General features: G+C 52.7%; 1 protein-coding gene across 1 annotated transcript; it reads left to right on the top strand.

Moving 5' to 3' along the window:
• Positions 1-269: 269 nt before the first annotated feature.
• Positions 270-425, top strand: SMIM38 (small integral membrane protein 38). Its single transcript, XM_067751714.1, has one exon. It carries the CDS (start codon positions 270-272, stop codon positions 423-425), a length of 156 nt encoding a protein of 51 aa, XP_067607815.1.
• The last annotated feature ends 20,433 nt before the right edge of the window (positions 426-20,858 follow it).

The following is a 20,858-nucleotide window of genomic DNA, read 5'->3' as shown; positions in this document are numbered from 1 at the left end:
TCGGGATGAATGGCGCGGGGCCTCTTCTCCAAGGAGGCTTCTCGCCGTCCCCGATCTGTCCTCTCCCGCCAGGGAGGCCCCTGGCTTGGGGCTCAGAGCGAACGGGCTCGGTCAGAGTGGGAGACCCCCGGCTGGACTGAGCTCGCGGCCCAGGCTCCTGGCCGCACGGCTGGTACTTGGCAGACCTGGACCTGGAAGCCGGTGCTCGGCCGGTCCACACGCTGACCACGCAGTGGGGGACTGCGCTCTGGGGCGCGCCTGCCCTCGGCATGGCCTCCTGGTCCGGGGGGAGCGCGGGCTCCGACCCGCTCATGTTCGTGTTGGCCATCATCCTGCTGGCGCGTTTCATTCTCTGGGCCTGCCTTGGGACCTACATCGATTATAGGCTGGCCCGGCGGCAGCCCCGCAAACCCAAGGAGGACTAGGGCCTCTGCCGGCCAGGGGCCTCAAGCTCCCGGCGCCCAAGGGCCGTCCCTCCAGGAGGGCGCTGTCCCAGAGACGGCCTGTCCTGGGGCTGAGGGGGGGCACAGGGAGGGGTAGCAGAGCAGGCGAAACACTCCCTGCATCCCGCCCACGGGGCAGAGATGGACCGGCCCCACCTGGACTGACCAGGGCTGTCCTGGTCACGCCCCCCTTTTGGGGGATGGAGGGGGGGGGCCCTGCCCGTCTCTCCACCAGGTCTGGTGTCCTGTGTTGAAGTGAGTGATCCTGGGAGTGGGTCTTGCTTTAATACTTTCTCTGCTTCCAATGCTTTATAATGTGTTTGCAGGAAGAGGCGGGTGTGAGCCAGAGGGGCTGGTGGAGGGGTTGCAAGGACAGATGTGACCACATCAAAGCCAGCCCTGCCACCAAAAGCCACCCTCTGACTCAGTCTCCTGCAGGGATAAGTAAGCGCAGACAGTGCCCTGGTTTCCCCAGAGAAGACCACTCGGAGGGTCTCAAGACAGACATGAGACTCTGAGTTCAAGTCCAGCTCTGGCTGACCGTGGGCAAACTCTCTTTCCCCATCTCTTAGATGGACGCAATAGTCCCTGCCCCCAGCCCCCACTGAAGGTTATCAGGAGGGTCAGGTAAGGGGTGGGGTGAGCCATCCCCCCCACAAGATGCAAACTACAGGACATGTGGAGGACAATTTAATGGAGAGGTCACAGGACCCAGGGCCCACTGTTCCTTTGGGAAAGTGTGTGGCCGAGACACCCCTGAGAAGACGGACAGGCAGGGAGACTTGACGGGTGCCCCCTCCTGTCACACCAGCCGGTTCACACCTGACTTAAGGGGCAGCACGTGGTGGCTCGGTGCTTCCTGACCTGGCAGCAGATCTGAATCACCTGGGAGATTTTGGCAACACCAGTGGCCAAGTCCCCTGGACCGAGAAGCATCAGCTGATTTGAGACGTTCCTGGGAGGCCGGAGCCTGGAGACGCCATGAATTCCAAAAGGACTTGGGTCAGCCTGGAGTCTTAGGTGGCCGTTAGGGGGCTGGAGTCAGTGAGCGGACACTTGGGCCCCCCTTAGCCGGGAGCCGTCCGCCTTGCAGCATCCTGGCAGAAGGGACCACAGGCGGGATTTGTTGAGGCCTGGTGCATGGCTGTCCTCTGGGCAGTTGTGACAGCCAGTGGCCAAGCAGCATTCGTGTCCCCCTGTGTAAGGACAACTGGCCACGGGGTCCTAAGGGCTCTTGATCGCCGGGTTCGGGGAGGGGGTGTTCTCATTCTCTTTAGGGAAAATGTCATCCGATTTTCTTTAAAATGACCACGTATGATTTTGCTGATCTCTCTAAGGAAGAGGAATCACGTTCGCTGTCATGAGCATGTACTAGTGGAGGGAGGTTTGCCTGGTATTGCCAGGTTTTAAAACTAAAAGTCCCACGACCTGAGAAACCCCTCTGTCCTGGGCAAAGCAGCCCCTTGGATGGAGGAAGAAGTCAGAGGTTCACATGACACACTCAAGTCTGGCCCATGGCTGAGTGTGTGTGACCTGTGTGTCCACATGGGCATGTAGATTTGAGGTTCACCATTTGGTCCACGAGCTAGAATCTGGGGGCTCTTGCTGGAACTGGGGAGGGGACATACTCTCCTGTTGGGGTTGTCCAGCAGAGGGGATGGAAGTGGCCAGCCTGGAACCATGGGAGAAGATGGGATTCTGCCAACATTATTTGAACCCCTTCCCAGTTACATTGACCGGTAGATTTTTTTTTCCTTTTCCTTAAGCCAGTTTACATTGGTTTCTGTCACTTGCAACTGATGAAATTACTAGTCAAAATTTTGTCAGAATTCCTCATCAGAGCACAAGCCCTCTGCATCCACACATCAACCGTCTATAGCCTCCTGACACATGACCACTCGAAACACTGCGGCTGAGTCAAGAGAGGCTGTGTCCCGGTCCCACATAGACAGAGGTTGTATTCAGCTGCAAGTAACAGATACGTAGACAAACAGTGACTTAGACAAGAGAAGTTTTTTTTTTTTTTCTTTTTTGCATTTTTCTTTTACATGTAGCAAGAAGTCTGGCATTTGACATCCCCAGGTTGTGGTATGGCAGTTCCATATCATCAAGGACCCAGATCCTTCCATAGTTCTGCTCTGCCATCCTTAGCATGAAGGTTTGGTCTTTATGGTTACAAGAAGGCTGCAGCTACTCCAGGCATCTTGAGTGAATTCCAGGCAGGAAGAGAAAGAAAAGGGTGATAGAGAGGGACAGATATCTATATCAGGGAGGCAAAGCTTCCCAGAAACCCTGAAATTTACATGCCATAAACTAGAATTATGTCACATGGCATCCCTAGATGCTGAGATGTGGTTCCTTGGCCTTTCTTTGCAGTCATTGCAGTCTTTATCCAGGACACCATCTTGGGTATCTGTGTGTCTTTAGTAGCATCCTTATGTGCCAGCTTTGTCTGCCATTGAGAGACATCAGCTGTGTTCACCTGTGCTTGGCAGCTCCACCCTGGAGTCAGAGGGTGGAACTTCTCATGGTTCTTTGGGGTTCCTAAGAATTTGTTCCAGTAAGACAGTCTAAGGATGAGAGAGACTTATTCCTTCTTAGAGATACCTGGAGCTGCTTCTTTACTCACACCTGGTAGCAACAGACAAAGACTGTAGCACATGGAAGGTAGACTGTGAATAGCTGATGGCTAAGTGAATGACAGTGATGAGTAGCAGACGGATAAATGGAGGGGTAGCGTGAGTCACTAACTCAGTAAGCCTCACTGGGTGCTCACAGCCTCACAACGTGGGAGGCATCATGGATACAATGTTGAAAGTGAAGTTCCTGCTCTTCAGGTAGCTTGCAGTCTGGGAGGCAAGAAATGGGCAGCTAGACTAGAGTATTAGACCTGCACAAGGCACACGAGGCTATTAACCACTACGACTGTGGCCAGTGTAAATTAAGTTGTCCTATAAGTGTAAAGCACATGCCAGATTTTGAAGGCTTGGCACAGAAAATAAGGTAAAATCTAATTAATAATGGTTTTCTACTGATTATACATTAAAATTATAATATCTTGGACACCTTGGGTTAAATAAAATATGACAATTAACCTCACCTGTTTCTCTTAATGCATTTTAGTGTGGCTACTAGAAAATTTAAAATTACGTATGTAGCTGACATTTCTTTTTTCTTTTATATTGCACAGCACTGCAGCAGACCTTCATAGTGTAGTGAGAGTGCTATGATGTGTGAGTGGGTTGTGTGTTATAGGAACACAGAAGGGAGCTTCCTGGAGGAGGGGTCTTAAGTGATAACGTAACTACGGCATACTAGAACCTATGAGATGCAGCTAAAGCAATTCTTGGAGGAAAAGTTATGGCCTTAAACGCCTTTATTAATAAACATGAATAAAAATTGATGGATGGAGCATACGACGCAATAAATTTAAAAAAGAACAGTGGCACAAAGCTGAGAGAAACAGAGGCAGAAATAAAGGTAAGAGAGGAAATTAATGTATCAACATGGATAGAATCAACTAATGTGTCCGAATCCTGGATTTCTTTCTCTCTTTTTTTTTAAACATTTCTTCAGCATTCCTTTTCCTTTTCTTCTCCTCCTCCTCCTCTCTTCTTCTTCTTCCTCATTGTGTTAAAATACACGACATAAAATTTACCATCTTAGCCATTTTTTTTTTTTTGCAGTACGCGGGCCTCTCACTGTTGTGGCCTCTCCCGTTGCGGAGCACAGGCTCCGGACGCGCAGGCTCAGCAGCCATGGCTCACGGGCCCAGCCGCTCCGCGGCATGTGGGATCCTCCCGGACCGGGGCATGAACCCACGTCCCCTGCATCGGCAGGCAGACTCTCAACCACTGCGCCACCAGGGAAGCCCCCATCTTAGCCATTTTTAAGCGGTGTTTTTGAGGGGAAGACACCCAACAATAAAAGAGACATTATTAATGAACCCAATCAAGAAAAAAGGAGAAGAAAACACACACAAAATTAAAAAGCCTATGGGGAAACAACTACAGAGACATGGAAAACTCAATTCCCAGGAAACAGGTTCTGGTGTATTTGAAGGGTTTTGAGAATTTGAAAACATAGGGAACACAATTTGTTAAAAATGACCCCACAAGAGATGTAATATCTACACAAATGGATTACCCTTGGAGAAACAAGTAGTTGTCCAAGTCTACCCTCCTTAAAAAAAAAAAAAAAAAAAGCATAGAGGTCCAGAATGTCTCAGAGGAAGACCCCTTATCACGCCAAAAAAGAACAGGTGATACAACACTACTTAAACTGCTCTAGCACATAAAAGAAGGACAGTTCCCATTTCTTTTTAATGTAGTAAACATTCATTGATGCCCAAATCCACCAAAGGTAGTACAGAAAGAGAAAACACATACCAGTGTCACTTAAGAATATTGATGAAAAAATATAAACCACTGAATTAAGCATCATATTAAAGGGATAAAACATGGTGACCAAGTGGAGAGTGTTCCAGGAATGCAAGGATTGTTGAACATCAGAAAATCAGTTAATGTAATTTACCATATTAATAGCCCCAAAGAGAAAAAATTTTTTGATAACTTCCTGTGATATATTTCCAAAGGTATCTGGATAACATTCACATCCAATCTCAAACTCTGAATAAAACAGAAATAGGTAATATACTGACATGTTTTTAACCTGAAAAAATAGTTCTCTCTTAACAGGAAAAGTAACAGCATGATTAACAGGGAAATACCAGCAGCTTTTCTGTCAAAGCCTGGAGTCAGGAGGAAGATGCTCACGACTGTCTGAATTTGTTCTGGAAGCACAGCCAGCACAATTAGAAAGAGGAAGAAATTAGAGGTATGAACACTGGAAAGGAGAGGATGCCTCATTATTTATAGTGAGATGGCTGACTTTCTTGGAAAAACGAAGGAAAATCAATGAAAACAATTGATAACAGAGTTCAGTAAAGTGGGTGGGTCCGAATCAATATGCCGAAACCACACACACAGCAATTTATCAGGAGACGTGGTGGCATGAAAAATCCCATTTATAGCAGCAACGTAAAGAATAAAATATCCAGGAGCAAACTTCACGACCACATGTTAGCCACGGTAGGTGGTCAAGTTATTTCCTTTTTTCTGTTTCTGTTATTTCCTTAGGTGCCCTAGGTGAGATTTATTGTGGACATGAGGCCCGAGGCTGGCCATCAGGAAGGAAGAGGCCTGGGCCGAGGAAGCTCAGACCTGACCCTCCAGGAGAAATCCCACCACGCCCATCTCTCTCACTTCCTACCTGGATGCCCGGTGACCTTCAGGAGAAGCTGGCACCTTTGCCACGTTGCTGCCCACGCTTGTGGCCTGGGGCTTAGAGAGGCCATGACCACTGTGGCACCTGGGGCTGCACGTGGACCTTCACGGCACAAAATCTGATGGTTCCCCTGGAGTGGCCTCCTGGGCTGTGCACTCTTGCAGCTTAGCCAAGACAGCACAGAACACAGCCGCCACCTTTTCGTGGGGAGGGTGGAGGGGTGCTTACATGCAGGGCAGCTAATTGTTTTAGGACTAAGGGATCTGGGGGCTCCAGGGCACATGGGATTTCAGTACTAAAACCAGGAGGTCTTGGGCAAACTGGGATGGCTGGTCATCCTATTTCTAAGACCTTCTGGGTAGTAACGAATGAACCTACCCAGAGAAAGTTCTGGTCTTTGCCCTCAGCTTCTGGGAAGGGATTTCCGGGTCCTTGGAATGTTCTGCCTGGTAAGAGTGCCTTTGTTTACCTGGGACCTGGGGCCACGTTAGACAGTCTAAGGATGTGCCTTGGGATGGGGGCTCTGGGCCATATGCAGTGTCTGCTCTCCGGAAGGGCTGGGGACTGATGAGGGGTCCAGTGTGTCTGGGGCATGGAGCCCAGTGACAACTCTGCAGACCAAGGCTCAGGGGGCTCCCTGGTTGGTGATACTCCGAGTGTGCTGCTGGGAAGAGCTGGCGTCATCCTTAACTCCACGGGGAAGGATGACCAGAGCTCCATGCATCTCTGCCCGAGACTGATTTTAATCTGTCCCCTTTTGCTGTAATAAACCACAACTATGAGTATAACAGCTTTCCTTGAGTTTGGAATCTTTCTAACAAATGATGGAAACTGAGGACCGGGGGACCCCGCAAACCTGCAATTGGGGTCAGAAGTGAGGGTGGTCTTGGGGACTCATCCTGGGTTTGGCATCTTCCTTCTCCTCCCTCCTCCTTGAAAAGTGCAGAAGGGCATCCTGTGAAAAGCGAGTCTGCCTCTCACCTCTCCCCGCAGCTATCTGACCCCCTCCCGAAATGCACCCACTGGGCTGGGTTTCTGGCGTCTGGTCTGGAGCTATTCCGAGCGCTTGTGAACAAATACAAATGTCTTCTCCCGCCCGTCACCCCCACTTTCGCCACAACTGGCAACACGTTCCTCATACTCTTCCTATTGTCCTGCGTCAGTTTTTGTGAATTTTCTATTTTTTTCTCTAACGACCATGTATTTGTTAAGAAACAAATGAAGAAATGGGTGGGTTACACATCTTGGAAAAGTGAAGCAAGGGGGGCGCCAAGGGATGAGGGTCTGGGGGGCGTTTAGGGAGCAGATGTTGCCTTGTGTGTTTAGAGTGGGGTGAGTAGGGAAGGGGCACCTGGAGGGGGGGAAGCAGGGCAAAGGGGGTGTGGTCCCTCCGTCTGTGCACCAACGGCATCACTAGAACTGCCCTCCCTACCTCCCTACCAAAAGGCTGCGCAGCCGGGGAGCAGGTATTTCTTCTGACCCCAGAGATGGAGGAGACAGGGGGGAGTGGACACCAGGTTCTTCCCCCGGAGGAGGCGGGTTAGCGAGGAGGACACAGCTAGGCTGGTGCAGCAGCAGGGCAGTCCCCTGCAGCCAGTCTGTGTGTGAGGGGGAACAGGACAGGGTGCTGAGACCTCAAGAAGCAACTCCTTCATCCCCGCCTCATGCTCCCCAGGTGGGACATGACAGGTGCCACCCTCTGCCCAGCTGCCTCTTTTGCAGGTGCATCCCGGGCTTCCTGAGACGCTCTATTCTGGGGGAGCAGGTGGGTGGGAGTGACCAACTCACCACCCGGCCAGGCATCGGCCCCCGGGTGCGGGCAGAGCAGCCCAGCCCCTGGCCCCCTACCCGGCCTGGCCTGGTCTTGAGAGCACCCACTTGGCCTCAACCCACTCCCCCGAGAGCAGCCTGCGGAGCCCCTGTGGTGGAGATGAATCACTGGGTCTAAAAATAAAAAGAGTTAAGTCATGAAACAGTGTATTTCCTTTTTAAGCCAGACGTGTCTGCCAATGGATCCCCAGCAGTTTGGTGTGGCAGGGAGGGCCAGGAGCCCCGGGCCACTGGAGACTCTCTTTCACGCGCTCACACCCACCACAGGAATTAGCACCTGCACGGGCTCGGCACACGGCGGGATAGGTGGATGAGGTGGTCCCTGCCTCAGCGGCTCTTGGTTGAGTGGGGAAAATAGATGACTTGAGAATAATGCCCACATCGGGCAGACAGCCCTAAGGGCTATAGCCACGGGGCAGAGCGTCACGGAGATACACACAGGGAAGGGGCGTTAATCCTCTCTGAGGGTGTGGGGAGAGCTTCCTGGAGGAGGTGTCACTGGAAGGAAGACTTGGGCTGCTCTGACAGGCAGATAGAGGAGGGGTGGTGTTCTAGGCAGAAAGGACAGTGTGAGTAAGGGCTGGGAGGCTGGATGTCGTGGTACATTTAGGATCCTCGTCAGGACTGCTCAGGTCACCTGGTTACACGTGCAGATTCCTGGCACCCCCCCAGACCAGCTGGCTTTAAATCTCTGAGAGTGGGCCCCCGAAATAGGGCTAACAAGCTACCCCAGGGGCTTCCCATGCTCCTCAAGTTGAGATCCCCTGGTCTGGGTGCTGGATGTGTAGAGGAGGGAGTGAAGATGTACAGTGCAGGGTAGGTTGGGTCCAAATTGTGAGGGCTTTGACTTTTACCTAGGAGTTAGGACTTTAGCATACAAACAGGAGGTAGCCTTCAAGGGAGTGATGATCCTGGATCTGTGCTTGAGGATGCTTCCTGGGAGCAATGAGGGTGATGGGTTGATGGGGTAGGAGGTCCAGGGGTTGGGGAGGGGACAGAAGCTTGGGCAGAGGTCACGGGGGCTGGACCATGGAAATGATGTGAGAGGAAGGGTCGGAGGTCTGAGACATAGCAGGGACAGGGCTTGGGCCGCTTCCCTAACCCCCGGGGGTTCAGGGAGAATCCTGTGATGGTCACTGGGGAAGCATGTGCAGAGTTAGCAGTCACGGGGGGTTACGTGCTTGTCATCATCACTGGAGGAGGGGGAGCGGGGCGAGAGCTGAGTGCTGGGCCCCAGAAGCCAGGGGCGGAGGGTTTCTGGAGATGCCCAGTGGTCAGGGGCAAAGAACGGAGTGGGAGGACTTAGGGGCGTTTGGGGAAATCCTTGGAGAGAACATCAGCACCTGGTGCTGGACGTGCCAGGAGGGACTAGAGGTCGGAGGTGCAGGAGGGAGCTCTGCACAGATCCACCCGTGGGGAGGTGACCATCCAGGGCTACGTTCTGAGCCACCGGTCACCTGGCTTTGAATCCCTTATCTTCTCCTCTCCCCACGTGACCTGGGCACAGGTTTTACCCTCATGAGGACCAGGTTCCTGTCTGCAAAACGGGGACAGGACAACTGTCTTCTGCAAAGCTCTCAGAGCACAGGCAATGCACACAGCCTGTCCATGTCAGATTGCAGGAAAGCCCAGAAGCGTCCCCGGGGCTGTGTGCGCCAGTGTGTCGGATGGGACTTTTCTCATTGTCTCAGGAATCTGGCTGAAGCCATGCAGCTGACAAGGTGATAAGAGCCCTGTGTTCTGGAGAGGTGCGAGGCTCTTTGTTCCGTCTGACTGAAAGAACAGAATGTCCCCAGCTGTCACCCCCATCACCCACCTCCAGCTTCAATGGGGCTGGAAAATGGGTGCCTGGGGGTCATCGGTTAGTGGGTGCTGTGACATTGCAGGTGATGCTGTGTCTTCTGGCCAAGCCAAAGTTGGGAGGTAAAACTGCTCAGAGCCTGGGGCGCCTGCAGGGAGCAGGGGGTGATGATTTCTGTGATGTGGAATCGTGGCTGAGGGTCGCTGGGGGCTCAGAAAGTGGTGGGAGGGTAAAGGCGGGGAGAGCTCGTCTGGGATTCCCTGGACCTGGGGGTCACACGTGAACGTAATCACTGGTACCTGCTTCTCTGCTGTAAATTCAGGGGACTGGAGGCTGGCTGGAGCTGCCCCTATGGCAGAATGAAGAGAGAGGCAGAGGGGCCACCTGCACGGACCCCCTCAGTTATGGGTAAGTGTGGCAGAGACTCTGAATTTTCCCATAGGGTCGAGTCATTGCCCCCATCATCCTTACGGATAGGAGCCCTGAGGCTCAACTGAGCAGCGTCACCAGCTAGAGGCCACTTCCCCAGCTCTCCTTGTGGCAGGCATGCCATGAGATTGGGCTGTGGTCAACAGGACGTGCAGGAAAGGGATGGATGAAGCTGTCAGCGACCCCCTTGAAAAGGAAGTGATTCCCTTGGGTGTGGATGAGCGACGCAATGGAATGAACCCAGTTCCTTGGGCAGCCTCATCGCGTGGAGCCCCTGGCCTGTCTTGGACCACCCTCAAACTCTAGATTGTCCCAAGAGAGTTGAAAGTCCACCGTATGTGTGCTGTTGTATTTTGGGGCTCTTTGTTACAGCAGCTTTGCCTGTGCCCTGACTAATACAACAGGGAGGACGACTTCCTTGTGGACCAAGGGAAACTGAGGAAGGCAGTGGGTGGAAGGCTGGAGCCATCCTTCAGGGACACCACTCCTGCAGGCAGCCTGCTGGAGGAGATGACCCCCAGAAGTTAGAGTCTATGGGGTGGAGATTTGGGGGCAGGAGATGAGGAGGGCTTGGAAGGTCACAAGAGGTCAGCCAGACAGCACTCACGTGGGTCCCCAAAGAACCCACAGAGGTTCCAGACGGAGGGCTAGCATCTTGCTTTTGCCAGACAGCCTGGATTATAATCCTCCCAACCAGGTAGAAATGTCTCCTCTGCCCCCACCCCTCCTTTCAGGCCCCAATTCCTAGAGAGGGGGAGATGGAAAGGAGAGAAAAGGGACAGACTGAGGTCCCCCCCCCACTACCTGAGCCATGGGGCTGGGCTGAACTTGGGGGAGACAAGGTAAAAGAATGTTGGACTAGATGTGAGAACATGGAGCTGATTTGGACTTGATTGGATTTATTGATACCCCCAAAATGAGTCTTAATGATGAAATGAATCTGAATTATGTTCTCATACAAGAAAATGACTGACAAGCTCTGGGGATCATACTCGAAACAGCAGGAAGGGGTGGTGAAGGAGATGTCACTGGGCATGTGTGAAGCCGTGGATGGAGGGAGACAAAGCTATTGTCTGTTCTGGGGCTGTTTGTTATACAGCTTGGTCCATATCCTAACTGGTACACCCTTTCAGTAAACCTGCTACATTCAACCTCCTCATTCGTAAGATAGACCCTGACTGCCTGGCCTACGGCACAGAGAGCCAGGAAGTGTCAGGACACACAGAACACCTTTGTGCTGCCCTTTCCTCTAAGGCTTACCTTCTCTTCACTTCCCTGTAAGCCTTTGAGGCCAAGACCCATGACGATGGCCTAACACGATGCCCCATTTTCATCCTCCTAAGAAGCATTTGCTGCCTGTCAGGAGAACAAACCCTTTGGACGTCAGCTGTTCTTGTCATGACCTCAGAGAGACAGAAATTAGCAGGAGAATCAGAGAGAAATGGCCACCCTCTCCCACCCACTTCCTCTCACCATTGATAACGATGGGGGTAGCCTTGGCGGGAGTGTGCGCTGGAATCTTCTGGATTCGGTGTGTGGTGCGTCGCCTCACGCTTTGGAATCTGTTTGGCAAAGAAAGGCCTGTGCTTTGGGAATTTGAAGCCGGCCGAGGTGGGCTCGTCCATTTCTGGAACTGCTCTGGGCTGGGGGCAGGTGAGGAAGTTTCCTTAGAGCCCCAAGGTCTTGGGGTTGAGTGAGCTGTCTCTATCTGATCTTGGGGATGGGCAAGCAGATGGATGATCCTAACATAGCCAATGGCAGTTCCCCTTCACAAGATGCCCGTGGGAGCTCTTCCCCCACCTCCCTGGCTGTCTTCACCCACATCCCCGGGGCCCCCGAGGTATCTGGTGAGCGCTCACCACAGCGGTGTGGACAGCTGTCTGATTGTGGTCTCACCCCACCCTGAACACATGCCTGGCAACCCACTCCTTCCCAGCGTATTGGGCGGGGGCCAGCGGAGAGGGAAAGAAAACACTTTGATCCATCCTCAGCTCCCAGCACTTTGTAGGAAGAACAAGCGATGGAAGAGTCCCACACACCAAAAACGAGAAGTCAGGATCATGGGAAAATAGACGCTAAACAAGGAAGGGCTGGAAACAAGGACAAGGTGGGGTAGGAAACAGGCTCCCTCTGGTTGCTCTGGCCAAGCTACAAATTCCTGGCAGCCAAAGGGAGCAGGGAAAGAATGAAAGGTTTAGCATTTGCACAGCCATTGGAGAAAATATGCCACTCCTCAGGAACAGTAGATGTTCCCTAGCACTTATTTGTAAAAGAAATTTGTCACCACGGGCTTCACCTAAACATTACTGGGACATTTGGTGATTGTATTGGCCAAGGTTTTCCGGACAATCAGAACCACCAGGGTGTGTATATATATAAAAAGAGATGTATTATACGGAATCGGCTCACAGGATCACGGAGGCTGGCAAATACAGACTTTCCAGGCTGGAGACCCAGAAGGCCCAATGTTCAGTTAGAGTCTGAAAACACTCTGCCGTAGAACCAGGAAGAGCTGATTTTGCAGATGAAGCCCGAAGGCCGTCTGCTGGAGAAGGCTCTCTTGCTCAGAGGAGGCTGGGCCTTTTCTTCTAGTCAGGTCTTCAACTGATTGGACGAGGCCCACCACGCAGGTAGTGCAACCCATACTCGGGTCTACCAACTCACATGCTATCCCCATCTAAAAACACCGGCCCAGACACATCCAGAATAATGTTTGATCCATTATCCGAGCACCCTGTGGTCCAGCCAAGTTGACACATAAAATGAACCATCCCGGTGATGGTCAGTGTTGTCCCCCATCTCTACAAGTGTAGTCATGTACTGATCGGGCAGGGCCACCAGAAGCAACTCAAGGAAGCACTCAAGGGGGTCAGGCCACGGTTCTCATGGAGGAGGGATAAGCCCACTTCCCCTTGGCCACAGTCCATCTCCAGGGCTGGTGTACATCTGAGATTCTCCAGCTAGACTGTTGACCAGGCAGACGTGAGACATTGCCATCGATTTATTGTTTTAACCAGAGGGGTCAAGTTTGGAAAAGAAGCACATGGGGATGTTAGATGCGTGAGGATCCGGTGATAAGAGTGATTTCAAGGACACAGCTTCGGGCAAATGCCGATGGGGAAACGTCAGCTTCTCTGGTCAGCCAAAAAACTGCTTCTCACTTAAAGGAGCAAAGGGGGTAAAGGAGAAGGAAGCTGCGGGGGTGGGGGGTGGGGAACACCCAGATTCAGGAAGGAGAGAAAGAAGAAATAGCCACGGAGAAATGGTAGTTTGCCTCCCCTTAGAGCACTTGTGTGATGGTTATGGGGGAAACACTCCTTTGTCACTCTTGCTGGAGACCAGCAACAGCAGGGAGCTGGTGTCCCTAGGGCTGGAGGGACACAGGCAGGAGGCCATGTCACCAGAACGCAGAGGTGCAGGCGTCCAGCAGAACCCAAGCCGTGTTGGGGCTCACCTGGCGGGCGCTGGGAACAGGGAGGAGGGAGAGAGGGAAGAAGTACCTCAGCCTCTCACTCATCCCGCCCTCCACTCCTCCACTGGGGCCTCCATTGGCCGAGCCACCCAGACCCTGAGGGCAAAGGGCTCTGGGAAATGTAGTCCCGTTTCTACAGTGCCCGGGGAAGGACTGCAATGGATCTGAGAGCAGACCACTCAGAAACCCCTAAGGCTCATGGGAGTGTCTGCTGGCATGTCACGCGCTGAGAAAGCCTCCCCTGACGCCCCAACCCCCACCCACTCAGCAGCCTATCTCCTTGCTTACCTGCCTTTATTTCCTGCCGTAGGACTTGGTCCCAGCGGATGCAGCTTTACGTGTTAATTGTCTTATCTGGGTCGTCTTTTTATTTAATGGACTGTCTGGAGTGCAAGACCTGGAGGGCAGGGGTTGGCCTACCTGTGTCACTGTTTTGCTCACTTGAGGACGGTGCCTGGCGCCTAGTAGGAGCTTAGCCCCAGTTTCTGGGTTGCCTGGTTCTTCTGCGTATCCTCTCCTCTGGCTACGCGTCCCCATTCCTTCAGCCATGCCCTGGGGCCTGGCTTCTGGCTTCTGGTCCCTGTGCCGCAGCCCCTTCTAGTCCAGACAGCTGGGAGAGGCTGGACCGATGGAGGGGCCAGTGTCAAGGGCTTCCTGCCTCTAGCCTTGCAGCTTCCATCAGCAGACACGGCTCCATCTCGACTCCTCGGATGCTGGACAAGCCTGCAGGTCTTTCCCCACGGCCCATGGGCCCATTTACCGGCGAGGAGGGTGTGGGTGTTGCCCTTGAGGGGCCATTGCGGGAGCTGTACAAAGAGGCAGCCTCTACGTCAGGGCTTACTGAATGGCCCACGGGGCTAGTCACCTTCCTAACAACATTCTGTGCATCCTTTCATGTACTTTTCACAGACCTCCACTGGGGCAGGTGCTGCCACCATCCCTGGGCCTCGAAGCAATTTGCCCCCCATCCCTTTGGCAAGCGAGCACCCGGGCTGTGGGCAGAGGCGGTCTGACTACCGTGGGCCCCAGCCCCTTACCCTTGGCATGCTGTCCTCTGGGCACTGTGGGTGGACAAATGCCGCTGCAGAGAGTCCTGGGGGGATGCAGGAGGGGTGAGGAGTCCCAGCCTGGGGACACCTGGACTCAGCCTCGAAGGCTGTAGAGGATGTTTGGAAGGGGGTGCTTTCTAAGGGAAGGCAGGGCTGTGGACCTTGTGTGTTGGCGCCAGGGGAGGGTGGGTTTGGAAAGCCGGGTTGCTGGAAGGGGGATGCCCGGTGGCTGGATCCTGCCTGCTTGGAGGAGAAATGAGCTCTTGCTTGCAAAGAAACAGCTGTCTGGAGAGCTGTGCACATAGATGTTTTTATGCACGCTGTATGTAACGTGGGAGAGGCTGGGCCCACATTCCCTACGTGTTTATTGCAAAACAATCTTATCCTAAGAATAACAGAAGAAATAATCACCCACATCCCCACCACACCAACAAATCAGCTCTAAACTTTTCACGCTCCCTCTGGGCCGCATGCCTGTGCAGACAGGACGCAGAGACCACCTTTCCGAGAACAGACTTGTTTGTTCATTGATTTGCTGAGAAAAGTTGACCAAGTACCTCCCTACTTTGTGTCAGAAATGGTGCTCTTACAAATCTTTCTTAGGTTTTTCTCTCCAGTTTTATCACCTATGTAAATGTCCCTCATTAATCAGGGTATGTTAATTGCTGTAACCACCAACCCCTTCCCCCCAATTACAGTGGCTTAATCCAAACAACGTGTATTTCTTATTTGTGACTTTGCAGTGCAGGTTGGGGTGGGGCTCTGCTCCATGCGGTCATGCAGGGACCCAGGACCCTCCCTCCCAGAGATCGTACCATCCCCTAGAACCTGGGAAGCCTCCGTTTGGTGCCCTTTGTTGGGCTGGCAGAGGATAAAGAGAGAAAAGGAGCAGGAGGCTTTTCTGGCCAGGCCTGGAGGTGCTGTACCTCCCTGGGTGGTGCTCAGTGATGCACCTGAACCTATCTGCGAGGGAGGCTGGGCGATGTGTGTGGTCTAGGTGGGCCTCCAGAAGGAAGGAGAAACAGGTGTGGTGACCATCTGCCCAGTGTCTGCCACAATCCCTCAATAATACATCGTTTAGTTCTGAAAAGTGGAGTAGGAGGTACAAACCAAATGGTGGAAGGAAAAGGCAATATTTTCACCAAGAGTTGAAGACTCCCAGGAAAATATACAATATGAGGGCAAGCCGAAGGGGAACTCTGGGTCAGAGCCTGCTTGCTGGCCCGAGTTTGCCCAAATCCTTTCTGACCTCGAGCATGGGGTAGGCACAGGGCTCACTGTGGCCGGGGTGTCTGGTCACCGTAGAAGGATGGTAGAGAGAGTGGATTGCTTTGTACCATCTGCTTCTATGCTTGCTGTGGCCAACTTCCCGCTCACAGGAATAGGTCAGAGTAGAACACTTCTGGGGGATGAAACGTAAGTTCTGAACTGATGGAGGCTGCTGGGCAGGAGAAAGTACAGAAACATCATTAGCATTTGGTCAAGGTAAGCCAGTGGATAAGATTCTCACTCCAGCAACCTGCCTCGGGTGAAAGTGGTACAGTGGCAACAGAAATCTTGAGTCACATGGCTGTCACCCGGACTGGCGGTACTCTGAGCGCACTGCTATCCTGGGATCTCCCTTCATAGGTTTCCTGGGACCTCCTTCACCCCTCACCCGTGGTGGCTGAGCTACTTCTTCCATCTCCAGTCTCCTTCTTGGTTTATTTTCTCACATTGGGGTAGCACATCTTTCAGTAGCTTCTTGAGAAATTGTTAACTCGTAGGCAAAGTTTTTTGAGACCTTGCATGTCTGAAATGGTTTTCATTCCGTCATTATACTTGATTGATACATTGACCATAGGATTTTGGATAGGAAATAATTTTCCTTTAGAATTTTGAAAGCATTGCTCCACTGTTTTCTTGCACCCAAGAAATTCTGTTGAGAATCTTGAAACCACTCTGAGAACTGATGTAATCGGTATGTAATCGGCTTCCCCCACCCCCCCAAAGCTTGTAGAAAATTCTTTTTGTCCCAAGTGTACTAAAATTGCCCAACGATGTGCTACGGTGCAGGTCTATATTTATTTTCTATGCTGGATATCTCGTGGGACTCTTCAATCTGGAAACAAAGCCCTTGAGTGCTGGGAGCTGTCTTGAATGAGTTCATTGATGGCATTTTCTGTTCTTCCTCTCAGATACCTCTGCAGGGCCTGCATTTTGGGTCTTTTATATTTTTATCCTTCTTATCCTCTCTCTTCTCCTTCTCTTTTTATTTTACTTCCTGGGATATTTTCTCCACTTCATTTTTAAACTCTTTTATTGAGATATCCCTTCTGCTGTGATTTTTAGTTTTAAATGTGGGAGCTCTTTCCTTTTTGTCCTCTGAATGGTCCTTTTTGATAGCACCCTGTTCTTGTTCTTGGGTGTGACATCCTACCTCTCTGGGGATGTTGAGGACAGCTTCTTGTTGTCGATACAGTTGTGAAAGCTTTCTTTCCCTTGAACAGTCTCAGTTTCCTCCGAGTTGCATTTTTCTGTCGGTTGTTTCGGTTTCTGTCTCCCATGTAAGAGACTGTTAGCAGATGTCTCATAGCCTTTGGCTGTCAACTCATGACTAAGTGGGGGGAGGGGGTGGGCACAGAACTCATTGAAAATCCAGGAGTGGAGCTTGACCACTCTTGAAGCTACGTAAGCTTCGCTGTGGTTTTTGAGGATTCCCTGATGTCAGAACCCTTAGACCTTTCCTATTGGGCTGAATTAGGTCTCACTGAGGGGCAAGGTCTGATTGCTGGTGTTCTAGAACCTACCTGGTGAAGGGGGAGGGTGCAAAGGGTCATGCAACCTGCCTCCCTGGTCTTGGCAAAGTGATCAAGGCCCTCAACTGGGCTGGCATCCCCTAGCCTGGAAGCCTCTGTATTAATTTGTCCAGAAAATAAAATTCTTCTTCCAGGATTGGGGGTGGTGGTGTCCTCCCACTTGTGGGAAGGGTCTGGGGCTCCAACTGTATCTCAGAATCTCTCATCTAGTCCTCTTCATCATGGTGGCCTCTTCATCCCAGTTCCAGAGGGGATTCTGGGAGGGTTCTGCTGTGGAAATCAGCTCTTCCCCGAGCCCTTGACGTTCCCAGGGGCCACCCATGGGACCCAGCTTTTAAAAGTCATTCTGCTAAGTCAGTGTTCACCCCCTAGTCTTCTGTCCTCCCTCTAAAATATGGTGGCTGCAGCGCCTTTTCCATTCTCTGCGTCTTTGTGTGTTTATGTCTTCAGAATCCCTTTACCGTGGCGTTGGTCATGTACTGGGAAGGAGCAGGATTGGACAGACACCCATCAGTCACCTGTCTTCAGGAGCACCTTCTGTTTGTCCCCCTTTAACATTGTTTTCTCGTCTCACTGTCTGATTTTCACAACGATGATTTTCATGGTGAGACAACAAGGGAGGCTTCTCTTTCCAAAAGTGTGTTCTGTGAAATGTTGGCCGAGGATGAAAGTTGTTCTGGGGTCAAATAGTTTGGGATGTTTGGGGATATCCAAGGGTAACTTTAGTCAATCCCTGGCCTGGGTGCAGGCCCGCCAGGCCACAGTGCTTCTGGAGCAATTCTGGCCGTAACTCCGTCTCGGGAAGGGCAGTGACCAGGATGCTATTGGGCCCTACAGGTGACCCTTCCAGGAGCCCCTGGCCCCAGGCTGGGTCAGGTGGCCCCCATGGGCTCCCACGGCCCCTGTACCTCCTCCAGTCGCATCGTCTGTTGTGCATTGCGATTGCCTGTTTGAGCCTCCCTCTGGCCCGGGAGCAACCTGTGGGCTGCAACGGAGTCTTATTAACTGTTAAAATCCTATTGCACAGCACAGGTGTGGAGCAGAAAATGCACCCAAATATCTGCTGGAAGAAAAGAAGGAAGGAAGGAGGGAGGGAGGGAGGCGGGCACTGCAAGAGCAGAGCGTGGCCCTCCCGCCACCTGTGCACACAGACACACGATCCCGTGGGACCCAGCGCCCACCTCTGCTGTGTGTAAACAGATCCTGGCCCCTCTGGTGTGGCCCTGTCTCCCGACACGGGCCTTCGCCTCCCCGTGGAAACCCAAGCTCCAGACTGGGACGAGGGTTGGCAGATGTCTGTGAAAAGAGCCGTCTGCCTTTGCTGATAAGAATCCTCTAGACAAAGGGCCGGCCTGGGCTGGGAATTCCCACCGGGCTCTGGGTCAGGAGACTCCGACAGGCCCGGATCACAGCTCCCCTGCCTCTCGCAGCCATCCCTGTGGGCCTGGGGTTCCCCTCGTATCCAAACCCCTGGCCATTTTGGGACCTCTCGGAGAGGACGATTTTTCTCCCAAGGCTCCGAGTTGGGGGTATTGGTACAATTGGCTCAGCCTGAACCATCTTTCCCTGAATCACCAGGTCTGTGGAGCTGAGGCCCAGGGAGCTTGGCGTGGGGTAGGGCGCACACAGCAATGATGGGTGAATGATTAGGAATCACCTGTTGGGGGTTGACCAGAAGCCCTGTGTGATGGTCCCTGTGGTGCTGAGTTGAGAACTGACCACATGATGCCCAGGAGGCCAACGTGGGTGCCCAGGCCACAGTGGCCCTGGTGTGAGCCCATGACCCTTCCTCATCACTGAGCATGCTCTGAAGGAGGGAAGAGCAGTGCAGGGGCACGGCAGCCGCGGCACCCCAAAGAGAGCCCACGGCAGCACTCCCACTTGCACTTAGACCCAGTCCCCCCTGGAGATGGAGAAGGGCAACGCTAATGGGGTGAGTGTCCATGGACCAGCCCGTCCGACCTTCACTGGTGCTGCAGTGTCACCCCATCACCCACTTTTTGTGAGTGAGAACCTCCGGCTCGTAGGAGAAGCATCTTGCTGAGTGCCAGGAGGCTGCAGCCTGGAGCTGGGTCTGCCTGGTGCCAGGGTCCTGGCTTCGTCCCTTGGGGACTGGACCTGTGGAAAGAGTTCCTTCCAGGGGAAGCAGGAGAGGCAGAAGGATTCCAGGGGTTTCTGTCCTATTCTCTTCTCACTTTCCCGCCAGGCCTCCAGTTAGAGTCAGACCAACAAACAGGACCAGCCCCCTCCGCCAGTTCCCACAGCTGCACCGGTTACTGCACGTCTGGCTCAGGGTTGCTGCTTTCATAGAAGATGTATCAGGAGGGCCCCTGACTCATGCCCTCCCTGGCCCAACTCCTTCTGCTTCCCTTCCTCTGCCAGCGCCTGTGAAAACCTGGCCTCAGGCTCCGAAACAGAATCACATGTTACTCAGAGAGGAAGAGCATCCTTTCTTTCACTGGTGAGATTTTCACCCAATTGTTTCCCCCAAACTCTCCCCGGACCGCCATAAAAGACCATGAAACTTCACACTCAGAGGCAGAAGCACACACACCAGATTGAAAGAAAGGAAGATGTATTTCTAGTGTCACCATTGTACTGATTCTAAAAAGTGAGGGTGAAATGAGAGGTGAGGTCTCCCCAGTACCATCTCTGTATCAGTCAGCTATTGTCCCAATAATGCCGTGTAACAAAGCTTCCTCAAACTCAGTGGCACAGAAGCATCAGACTTTATCTCTTGCTCGAGTGTCTGGTTGGTGGGGTGGCTCTGCTCCAAGGGGCGAGGCTGTGGATTGGCTGGGGTTTGGCCGATTCAGAGACCAGCAGGCCCCCATGGGCGTGGCCTTCTCACAGCACTTGGCAGTGTAGGGGACAAGCCCAGTCCTCAAAGCATCTTTCGAGCTTTTTCTTGTACCTGTCAGCTAATGTTCTATTGTTCAAAGTGAGTCACGTGGCCAAGCCTACCATTCATGGGGAGGATATCATTTCCCTGGGTGCCATGGCAAGGGGCAGGGATGCAGGACAGAGGGAAGAATGGGCACCATGCTGCTGTCTACCATGGTCCTTTTCTAAGGGCTTCGAGCTGAACTCTGCCCTGATTGAAGGGTGCTTGTCAGTGTGGGTGGGGCTGGGGCTTTGGGAGTTGGAAATGGTGGATTTGGGTTCAAGGCCCATTTGGTCACTTACAAGCTGTGGGACCCTGGGCAAAGCTTGACAGAGCCTCAGTTTCCTCCTGCGTAAAATGGGGTGTGATATTAGTCCACACCCAAGCTTGTAGTGAGAACTGAGTGAGCTGGACACACCACAGCACAGCCAGCCACACGACAGCCATCATGAGTGTCACGGCAAGGTCTCAGCAGCGAAGTCCTCTGGACATCAGCATGCAGAGGGACTGACGGCCCCTGGTCTTGCTGGTCAGTTCTGGAAGCTTCCCTGTGACCCAACAAGTGCCTCCTTCTACCATCTTGTTGACTCCGCACAGAGCTGGGGAAGAAAGGTTTGCTTATCAGGAGACTTAAGGGACTCCAGAACCACGATTGTAAGCAAAATATGTTCTTGTTTGTGAGTTGGAGGTGGCTAGGACACATGGACGGGTCCACCCAAGTCTCTGTCCCAGAGTCTCTTTGTCTTTTTTTTTTTTTTTTTTTTGCGGTACGCGGGCCTCTCACCACTGTGGCCTCTCCCGTTGCGGAGCACAGGCTCCGGACACGCAGGCTCAGCGGCCATGGCTCACGGGCCCAGCCGCTCCGC

The sequence above is a fragment of the Pseudorca crassidens genome, chromosome 9 (assembly GCF_039906515.1).
Source record: "Pseudorca crassidens isolate mPseCra1 chromosome 9, mPseCra1.hap1, whole genome shotgun sequence".
In the NCBI taxonomy this organism is placed as follows: Eukaryota; Metazoa; Chordata; class Mammalia; order Artiodactyla; family Delphinidae; genus Pseudorca; species Pseudorca crassidens.
The sequence above is the reverse complement of the archived record's forward strand: the minus strand, read 5'-3'. Positions and strand labels throughout refer to the sequence as shown.

Excerpts from the sequence above, each read along its gene's own strand:
- SMIM38 (XM_067751714.1), top strand. The coding sequence starts at position 270 with ATGGCCTCCTGGTCCGGGGGGAGCGCGGGCTCCGACCCGCTCATGTTC.